This window comes from Leptodactylus fuscus, chromosome 5 (genome assembly GCF_031893055.1).
Source record: "Leptodactylus fuscus isolate aLepFus1 chromosome 5, aLepFus1.hap2, whole genome shotgun sequence".
In the NCBI taxonomy this organism is placed as follows: Eukaryota; Metazoa; Chordata; class Amphibia; order Anura; family Leptodactylidae; genus Leptodactylus; species Leptodactylus fuscus.
In genome coordinates, this window is record NC_134269.1 from 92,690,932 (window position 1) to 92,702,292 (window position 11,361).

The 11,361-nt window shown below is 43.7% G+C and overlaps 1 protein-coding gene across 1 annotated transcript in view; it reads right to left on the minus strand.

The window, feature by feature from the left end:
• Positions 1-1,685, minus strand: part of CYP11A1 (cytochrome P450 family 11 subfamily A member 1) — a 49,837-nt gene extending 48,152 nt beyond the window's left edge. The window contains exon 1 of the mRNA XM_075273712.1: positions 1,438-1,685. Within this exon, the coding sequence (XP_075129813.1) occupies positions 1,438-1,685 (248 nt within the window). The remainder of the gene's footprint in view (positions 1-1,437) is intronic.
• Between the last annotated feature and the right edge of the window lie 9,676 nt (positions 1,686-11,361).

Consider the following 11,361-nt stretch of genomic DNA (forward strand, 5'->3'; position numbering starts at 1 on the left):
AATATATAGGATTGATTGTCTACTGTGTGCTGTGCCATACATATAACAGACTGATATCTATAGTATATGTCATTTCTAGTCACAGTGGACTATATGGGGGGGGGGATGGTATCCTGTTACCAATGGAAATATCACTATGCTGCTCAGTCTCCCTGAAGAGCCCTCAAATCCATGGGCATATCATGTAGGCATAGGAGCATAAGCCTTTTACATTTAGGACATAGAAGGAGACCATAGGGAAAGGTTCCACAGATATTGGAATACCCCCTTAGTGTTCCACACAATATTGTCCCCCTACAAATGCAGTAAAATGTGGCTCTACGTGCTATAACGTCCTGTTGCTGTCCCCACACAGTATGATGCTCCATTAGTGTCCCCACATAGTGCAATGCTCCTTAGTGCCCCCCATTCAATATATTTCCCCATTAATGCTCCCAGTACAGTATAATGGCCATTTGTGGCCCCACACAGTATAATGTCTCATTGGTGTCTCCACATAATGTGATGCCCCATTAATGTCTCTACACACAGTATTATACAGGGATTGGCCCTGAGTGGCAGTTGCAAACGCTGAGCCCCATATAGTTAACACAGTGTTTATGGGTCCCCTAAGGCCCCTGGGCCCTGGTGCCACGACATTCTCTGCTCCCCTTCAAGGTACGCACCTGTTTATATCCACAGAATAAGACTTAGTCACCTCTCCATTCACAGTGGTTATGAGACATAGCAGTGACCCCTTTTTCTCAAGATAGATGTGGATTTCATATACAAAATTGTGTGGCTAGGCCTAAATGTCCCTTTAATGTTTGCATAGAAGTATCGACAAAGTATAAAACACCTCCCACCATTATAGATCAAGGATAGATTTCAGAGTAATGTACTAGCAACTAGACAACATCTCCTATGACTGATCTTCAGTTTCATCATATATTATATTCCTGTGAGAGAATCATCCTCAAAATGCAATTTGTCAATACAAAGGTGTGTAGTAGAGGTTTCTCATGAACAATAGAGGTTCTGTTTCCTGAATAAACAGAAATACTTATCTTTTTCTCATACAATCTCTGTAATACATTTACACTTCCGTTTCTAGCCTGGCGTACAATTATTGTGATCTATTGTTCCTTCAATGTAAGTGACATGTTCTGATACACAGCTCTAGTACTTGGCCTTCAGCAAACATGAGACAGCCCTGAGACAGTCCTATCTCATCTGCTATATTTCCTAGCCTCCTCTGTTATTAAGTACTTGGCATTATGAAAAGCGAATTGTTCTGATACTTGCAGTTTATACAAGTTTCAGTACTCATATCTACAAAATATACACTACCTACCATTGTTTGTGCGTTTTCCATTCATGTACAATACACATGTCTATAGGTCTGTAATATATCTGTTATCATCCTTGCAGTGTAATGATAATATCCAGCTCACATACCTATATATAGGTCCAAAGCGCTTGTAATTTTCCACCATGAGATGATGAATATTGTGGAATCCGTCCTTCTTCCAGAAGTGGTACAAGCCACTCCATCCTTTCTTCCAGTCACCAGGCAGTTGGTCATAGGGCAGAGGATTTGCTGATGTTTGGTAAGGGGTCACTGCAGGGGCTTCACTCACCACTGAGTGGTAGTTCAGCAGCCCAGTGGCAAAAGGAGGAACAAACAGTCTTCGAGAGAGTAACATGGTGTCTATCGGTCATAGGGCATGGGGGCTTCTCTTATAGAGCTGTAGAAAACATGAAGGACACAAGGAGGAGAATAAGGGATATGGCCCTGAGCAGAGGAAGATTTCAGGGTTAAAGCTGTATGCTCAGAAGGGAAGAGATTTTCTAAAGGAGAATCAGAATGTATTAGAGTTTTATGCTAGAAAAAAGTAATGATCAGAAGAGAGAACTACCAATTCCTTAAGACATGTTTTGAATTAGCAAGTACTCTAGGTACTTGCCTACAAAACCAGGCAGTACTGGGATTATACCATCAATTCCCTTAATGTTTAATTGGTAAGAAAGAATACACTCATAATCCACATGTTTATATTTATATACCTTTGTCAAAGGTAATGTCAAAACGTCAGTCAATCTAAATGTAGGGGTCGGGCTGCTTTGTCCATACTGGCGATGCCCTATGAACCTATTCAACACTATTCCAATAGCTACTGTATTACTAAAGGTAAAGTAAAGAAAATGTATATAAGGAAATGTAAGTATAAGGAAATAAGTAAAGGTAACGCCCGCATTCATGGAGAGAAGATTTTCAAACTGTACCCAAACATCAGTGTCAGTCCAAATATGGGGGTGGGTGGCTATACCCTATGAACATGTTGGACAAAGGAAAACCTAGTTGTGGCTCTGTGTAATGCAAATATAATGTGTTGTGACATACATTGCTATACAGTGTCCAGATAGTGGCAGGTAGAGATGAGCAAACACTGTTCGGATCAGCCGTTCCGAACAGCACGCTCCCATAGAAATGAATGGAAGCACCTGGTACGTATACTTTGCCAGCGACCGGTCGCCGTGCCAGGTGCTTTCATTCATTTCTATGGGAGCGTGCTGTTCGGAACAGCTGATCCGAACAGTGTTCGCTCATCTCTAGTGGCAGGCAGTGCCCATATAACTGCACAAACATACTGAAGAAGTAAAAGCAGGGAAAGGCAACTGGAGTATGAAGCAGAGCTAGGCGCTCTCTGCATGTTCATACCTTATGGTAAGAGGCTGCAGTTGTCTTACTCCCATAGCCCTCCTAATTTTTAATGCAAAACATACACAATAATATTCCTAGCTATTTGCCATTTGTGTAGTTACCAGTGTGACAGGTGTTCCTTGTACGGTACAAAGGCTATTGTATCACACCATTTTCCAATTTGTCGTACATATACAGGGTTGAAAAAAATGTGAATAGGGTTGAAAAACTAAAATATCAACTTCTCCTGGACATGACATTACTATGTTCACATTCAGTACATGTTGCTGACCACTTTTGAAATACAGTTATAGCAGAGTTAATCTGAACTGCTGCAAGTGGTTAAACTGTTGAGTGATATCTTATCACAGAAAACAACACAAACCAATGAAAAGTCAATGGAAATGTTTTGTTGTCTCCTGAGATAAGATATCCCACACTAGACTTTTAACCAGTTGCAGAAGTTCAGGATAACTCTGCTACACCTGTACATTTGTTTTTTGACTTCTTAGGCCTAGCTCATATCTGCATTAAGTATTCCATTTGGGGAGTCCGATTGGGGAATCCCCTAACGGAATACCAAACACATTAAAAAGCAGTTAGCAGAGAAACCACACAGACCCCATAGAATATAATGGGGTCCATGTGTTTTCCGTGTGCTGCCTGCATGAATCACGCGGAGAGAAAAGTGCTGCTTGAAGGACTTTTGTCTATCTACATGCTTCATGAGCACACTTCATAGAAAACACATGGATCCCATTATAGTCTATAATGTCATAAAAGTGCAAAAATACCATGAAACACATACATATTAGGTATTCCTGTGTCCAAAAACACAAGGGCTACAAACTTAAAATATATTTTTCCCATACGGTAAACTCTAGAGATGAGTGGATAAAAGCTGATTAAGTGGAATTCGATCCAAATTTAAGGAAATATTTCATTTGCATCAAATACGGATTTCCTCATACTTCTTGGTAACAAATCACATAGTTTCAGTTTCCGATCATGTAATGGCCATATCAGGGAAAGTTTGTTGCAGTACCAAACTTTCCCTGATATTAGCTGCCTCCCCCGTAAGCGGCATCAGGACCGGGTGTTAGCTGTAACTGACAGCTGACAACCTGCTCCAAACATGACCATAGCATCCAAGGGGTTCTGCCATGCTACATGTCCCCCTCGGCACCCCCCATGATGAGATCAGGGGGTGCCAACACGGCCTGCGTCAGCACATGGCATACCCGGGCCAGTGCCAGGGCTCCAAGCTTCTGAGGCAGTCCACTCAGCAGTGGAATAGGGTACAGAGCCTGCCAAGATAACGGTTGGGGAAAGCCTTGATCCCCGACCACTATACATAATGCTAATGGAGAGTGGCCTGTGTATAGGAGGCTGTCTACCCGTGCAGACGCATAGCCTGACAGTCTTCATTCAAGGCAGGATCAACCAGTTATGTGAAGGAACAACTACGGGACAGACCCGGGGCCACTGGTCAGACTACAGGATACTGAATGGGAGCAGTGGCATCCCGCGAAAATGTTACAGGAGGACCAATTTGGACCCAAATATATAATAAAACCCTTGAGATGCAGCAACGTATAACCGTGGAATCTCTCAGAATGCACTCAGCTCCAACTGGGATTGTTAGAGGACAGTGTCAGTTTCTGTGAGTGCACCATGCTTTCGTCATGGTTCACATGAAGTCTTACTCGCCAGCGCCATACTAGTAGGGCGGATGTCAGGAAGTGGGTCAACGCGATTCACCACAAATTAATTTGAATCGTTATGGAAAATTCAGTGAATCAGCCAAAACGAACTTTTGAAAAATTTGTTCATCTCTAGTGAATGCTGTAGCAGGAAAACAAATGAGAAGTGTCGAACTGCATTATTTGGCTGATTTGCCTCTGATAAAAATTTGAATAAAAAGTGATCAAAGCAGTAGAAGTTCCCCAAAATGATATAACTAAAATGTACACCCAGCTCCGCAACAAAACATGCTCTATGCATCCTTGTAAATGGAAAAATAAAAAAGTTACAGGTGCCAGAAAAAAAAAATTTTTTGCAAAATTTGGGATTTTTGTTAAGGGGTTAAAATATAAATAAAACCAAATAAATATGGTATCCCCAGAATAATCCTGAAACAGAACACAGGTGACATCTTATTTTGGCTGCACAGAACACCATAAAAACGAAGCCCATAAGAAATGCACACAAATGCACTTTTCTCCAATTCCATCCCATTCTGAATTTTTTTTTTCAGCTTGTCGGTACATTGTACAAAATAATAAATGCTATTATTATGAAGAACAATTTGTCCTGGGAACATTATGCCCTCATATGGCTCTCTGTACAGAAAAATAAAAAGTTATAGGGTTTGGAATGCGGAGAGTCAATAATAAAAATCTAAAAATGTCACCAGAGGGAAGGGTTAAGCATTATATAATGAAGCATAATGTGACTTTCTAATACAGGGCGGGTTCACACCTGCGCCCAGTCTCCACTTAGTGGGTTTACATCTTTTGCCTGAGAACCTGGACAGGAGACGGAAACCCAGCAGTCAGTGTCCGTGTGTGAGAGCCCGTGCCTCTTCTTTTAACCAGACACAAAGTCCTGCATGTCCGCCTTTCTGTCTGGTTAAAAAAAACGGAGAGGCAGAAGACGCTCATGGCCAGACACTTTGCAAACCCATTCAGATGAATGGGTTTGAAAACTGACTGCCGGTTTCCGTCCCCTGTCCACTTTCTCGGGTAGAAGACGGAAACCTGCAAAGCGGAGACCGGACGCTGGTGTGAACCCGCCCACACTTTTTATTTTTGCACCAACCCAATGGAGGCAATTCGAAGGATGGGACAGTAATTGGTGCAGTAGCACTTGTCATGACAAAACACTCAACTGCTCACGTGCTGAGGGGCCTTTTGCAGCACCTCAAGGTGGTGGTAGTTTCCTTGGAGAGCTTCCAATGGTGCCCTGCAGCTCACAGAGCCATGTTGGTGGTTCTTAGAAGTGTGATTGATGGTATAGTGCAAGAACCAATTCAGCAAACAGAAGTTGGAGCCACATGAGGTAATATGAGAATTACTGTAGATGATGCATAAGCAAACAATACAGCTTCCAAAATGGTGGAACAATACTGATGTCGATGGAAGTTGAATAGGATGAGATGAGTCAGCTGATAATCTTCATTAATATAAGGCCAGAAATCAGACGCCAAACTCTACATTCACTACCTCTTTCTGTCTCTCAGGCCCGGTTCACATCTGCATTTGGGTTTCCGTTTGGGGAGTTCACTTGGGGACCCCCTGAACGGAAGTCTATATGCATTAAAAAGCGGTTACCTAAAGGAAACTCGCAGACCCCATAGACTATAAATGCGGTCCGTGTGGTTTCCGCTCGGTTTATGCACAAAACATGCAGAGAGAAAAGAGCTGCTTGCAGCATTTGTTAACCCGGCCTCACTCTCTCTTTCATTATTTCTTTCTCTCTCTCTCTGTCTCTTTCTTTGTAATATATAGAGTCCCAGGATAACCCTGTTTATCCGGTGGGAAGCTGGGTCTGCACTCTAGTGTTCCCCTCCAAAATGGCACTTTCTATACACCACTCCTCTCTCTCTCTCTGTCAGCAATATCTTTCCTGTTTCAGGGCGGCAACAATACAGATGGACTTCACTCTCCTGCTCTGTGTGTCAAAGCTGGAAATTTCATGTCTGTCCTGTTTAGTAGCTAACAGGAGACTCAACTACTTGAAGACTCTCTAAGTTTCCTCTTAAATATTGGTTGGACTGGACCATGGCTCTTGCAAACAGAAGGATGTGCCTTAAACCCCAAGGAAACTGGTCAAAAGACAAGGGAAACTTACAGCATTTACACTTTATACATTGCAGCCAGTATAACATAAGAAGTGCATTGGGATGCTGCATTACTATTTCCTTACTGCTTTTCTCTCTGCTTTCAGTTACTAAATGGGAACATTCTTGTTTATACAGTATATAGATGCTAAGAACCAAACCTGAGCTAGTGCTGCTCATAAACCTGCAGGTTTGTAGCAGTATAGTAATCTAGTAAGTTTTTCTCTTTTCGGACTGCTGTTCTTCTATTCTTTTTGCTTACCCAGACTAAGTCGTGGTTATTTGCTAAGGAATGTATTCCAGGAAACAGTCATAGAAGTGGTGCATTTTTTGTGCATGACCCTGATTTGCATCAAAGTTGTTCAACTTGGGAGATAGGCTAATGGGGGAATGTTTGGGTTGGCACTTGAGAATGGTTATTTATGTTGTTATGTAATAAATAAAAGGCTGCTGTGGCCATTTAATCAATTTCTTGTGTGTTGAGTATTTATTTCAGGTAAACGGGCAAGAGAGGTGCGACTTGGCGATACACTAGTCAAGTGAAGCTGCAGGATTGAACCGAAGACGCAGGATTGAAGGGGAGGCGCACATGACAGGAGTTAGCCAGGAGCACGAGAACAGGGGTTGTGACGAGGAAGGGGTTAATTGGCTGATTTGAATGATTCGGGTTGGATCATGGGAGAGAGGGAGGGGTTAAAGGAGAAAGGGGGGGTAGGGGGCATATATAAGCCTAGGGCAGGAAGATTCCTGCCACTTTCACTGAAGTAGACGTGAAGGAAGCCCCCGCCTACCTGCCCCTTTTTTAGTTAGCTTTGGGTTTTCACTTGTCACAGTGGCTGTTGCGGTGGGGGTCCTTGAGGCTGGAGTAACCGGAAGGTTGGTGGTGGGGAGGGCCCCAAGGTAGGGGCTGGACTCCCCGGAACATTTGGGATCTTGGTTAATTTGTTTACTCTGGTTAAGATAAAGGGTAATAGTTTAAATGAGCACCGGAAATCTAATTAAACAGGTGCCCTTGAGCTGGTGTTAAAACCACTAGGGATAATAGCTGGTGCTCAGGGACTGAAATACGATGGTTGTTGGGGCCTCAAGGACCACCATCATTGGGAGATAGGCTAATGGGGGAATGTTTGGGTTGGCACTTGAGAATGGTTATTTATGTTGTTATGTAATAAATAAAAGGCTGCTGTGGCCATTTAATCCATTCCTTGTGTGTTGAGTATTTATTTCAGGTAAACGGGCAAGAGAGGTGCGACTTGGCGATACACTAGTCATGCTTGTAAGGGGTGCAGGTGACTGGCGACAAACTCACTCAGACAACTGAGTAAAACAGGAACGGCTTTACTGGTTATGATTCTTGAACACAGCAACAGAATCTTGAACTATTGCAATAGGTAAATCATATACAGTAGGGACATTGTCTCTATAAGAACTTGGGCAAGTAAAGGAGGGGTATAGCTACAGCTTTAGTGGCACTGTGTCACTTGTCACAGTCTCTCAGTGGGTTTTTCTTACAGATCCTGCTGGAGGGCACTGGACTCCTCTGGGGCCCATGCTTTGTCTCTCCAAAGCAGTACCGTCCTCCTTATTGCAGTGGAGAAGCTGGCTGCACACTCCTGTGTCCTTGCTGCACTTCTATCACGTGCTCTGCACTTCACTTGCTTGCACTGGTCGGTGTTGCTATTCTCCTTCAGTGAAGCCACGTGCTCTGCTTGCTGCAGCACTTCTGTATCTGGCTGGGCTGTTTTGCTTGGCTTTGGTCACTACATGAGACCACCCTTGAGCTCTGATAGCAGACACTGCTTCTGCTCTCCAGTAGAGATGAGCGAGTACTATTCGAAACTCCCGTTTCAAATAGCACACACCCATAGGAATGAATGGACGCAGCTGATACGCAGGGGGTTAAGCGGCCTGCCGCCGCCAAAGTCAGCGTGCCGGCCGCTTCCATTCATTCCTATGGGTACGTGCTATTCGAAATGGCCGTTTCAAATAGTACTCGCTCATCTCTACTCTCCAGCACTGCAGCCTTCTCCCCCTGGAAGCCCTGTGTGATCCAGACTTCCTGTGTCCCCAGCTTCTTCTTCCCCAGGTCACTCTATTGTCTCTAGCAGTGAACTGGCTCCCCTTGCTGGATTGGGATGATAGCAGCAAGTCTCCATGTTCTAAGAAGATACAAACGAGCTTTATTAGCATTACCAAAGAATAAGACATTTGGTGTATCCAAAGCAAAAAGGAGGTTGGGGGTGGTTGAGGGGGTTGAGTACGGGGTCCGTGGGTTGGGGGTTTGAGCGTCCTTAGTCCTCGTCGTTCTTGTTTGGGGCGTGTGGGTATCAGTGAGTATGAGTATGGTGTAGACAGGTGGTGCGTGGGGTTAGACAGGCTTTAATGGTCTTTTGGGTGGTGGGTGGGGAGTTTGATAGTCTGTGTCACATCTTCCTCTTGTTTGGTGACAGCTGGACACGTATTGGGCAGCGATCTCCACAGTGGCCTCCTCTTCTGGCAGAGTGAATGAAGAGCTGGAAGACGCCACGGGGACGCTGCAAGGAGAAGGGTTCGATGTTCGATTCAAGTAGTCGAATATTGAGGGGCTACCCGAAACGAATATCGAACCTCGAACATTTTACTGTTCGCTCATCTCTATTTAGTATCCTAATATGAGCTGGAATATTTCTATTCTCTGATAGCCAGTAGACATCCTAAAAGTTCACACAGTTTTCATGGTACAATGATTGAAGCTAGGTTCACATCTGCGTTTGGGTTTCCGCTCGGGGAGTCTGCTTAGGGACCCCCAAATGGAAACATAATCCACTTAAAAAGTAGAAACCTACTAATCCACAGAAATCCATTGACCCCATAGACTAAAATGGGGTCCACATTGTTTCTGCTCAGTTTCTGCCCGAAAAGAGCGAATAATGCAGAGAGAAAAGTGCTGCTTGTATTTTTCAAGGGGAGAGGGGAACGCAATCCCTGTATGGAGAGCCAATGCTGGTGTGAACCTAGCCTGAGCTGCACATCTCCTTTAATACCAAGCTATATACTCAGTCTAGTAATGTCAACATTTAAACTGCAGGCCATATATTTTAGTGTAATCGAGTCATTCCCAAGAACAGGCATAGCCTCATGTCTTAAATATTTCACTTGGAAGTGTTTCTTCTTGAGAATTTCCCACATACACAGAACTTAAGTGTTAGTATCTGTTCCTATTTTGTTAAATGTTGTAGTATATAAAATACCATTGTACTGTGGTCATATCCAGTGATTATGTCATGGTCCAGGGGTGTGGAGCTCTGTTAACCATTGCAACATACATTAAGCAAATGTCTCTGGAATTGCATACAGATGTAGGTTGTGGAAACTTGGCTTTTTGTAATTCTTTAAAATGTATGTTACAGAAACTGTAAGCAAGTAACACAAATTAAACCCAGCATAAATGATACATATAATGGCACAAAAGAATAGATTTTGGTTTAAAGTAATAGCTCACTACATGGAACCAGATGGATATCAATTCACGTTTTTTTGCAGTCTGTATTGCTGATCAAATTTGTTTTTTCTCTCAGTAATATAAAGGATGCAAACTCTTGCCCAATCTGAAATTAGTTGGGGCGAAGTTCAGAAACAATGTCAGGAAATATTATTTCACTGAAAGAGTAGTTGAGGCTTGGAACAAACTTCCAGCAGATGTGGTTGGAAAGTCTACAGTAATTGAATTTAGGCTAAGGCCCCATGTGGCGTCCCACAGAAAAAAGTGATGAGGGAACAACACATTGCGATTCTTCCCGCAGCAGTGTGCAGGTAGTCTCTGCAGACTTTCTGCTTCAATTACATCAATTTGTAAACCGCCAGCGTTTCCGAAGGTATAATTGACATGCTGCGATTTCCAAAGCCACAACAGTTTTAGAAATTGCAGCGTCTCCGCTGTGCATATATTTTAACACAAAGTGGGGATAAGATTCACAAGGAGTGGACTGCTGCTGGAGTCAGTGCTTCAAGAGCCAGTACACACAAATGTGTTAAGCGACTCATGACCAATAGACAACTCCAGAAGCGTCTTACCTGGGCCAAAGAGAGAAAGAACTGAACTGTTGCTCAGTGGTCAAAGGTGTTTTCAGATTAAAGTAAATTTTGCATTTCATTTGGAAATCAAGGTCCCAGAGTCTGGAGGAAGAGTGGAGAGGCTGCTGTACACAATCCAAGCTGCTTGAGGTCTAGTGTGAAGTTTCCACAATCAGCAATAGTTTGGGGAGCCATGTCATCTGCTGGTGTAGGCCCACTGTGTTTTATCAAGACCAAAGTCAGCGCAGCCGTCTACCAGGAAATTCTAGAGCACTTCATGCTTCTCTTTGCCAGCAAGCTTTTTGGAGATGGAATTTTCATTTTCCAACAGGACTTGGCACTAGGGTTGAGCCGATCTTGACTTTTCAGGATCGATTTTAAAATCCGATTTCCGATCATTTTTCATTCGAACCCGATCTCGATCCCAATTCCGATCCCAATGCAAGTCAATGGGATTTTTTTTTTAATCGGAGATCGGATTTTAAAAGCAATCCTACCCCCTGGTGTCCACTTACCTCCAGAGATGGCTGGTCCTGTGCCCAGTGCCTTCATTCTTCGCCTCGCTGCTGCTCCATGCTGCTTTTCTTCCTTCGCTGCCCCCTCCCTGCCAGGTTAGGAGAGTGTGGGCGGGTTAGGAGAGTGTGGGCGGGTACTGGGAGGGAAGATGTCACGTCTCCCCGCCCTGTACCCGCCCACACTCTAAGCCACAAGCCCCGCCTACCTAGCGCTTTAAACACTAACCTGGGAGGCGGGGCAGCGAGGCAAGAAGAAGGAGGGCACTGGA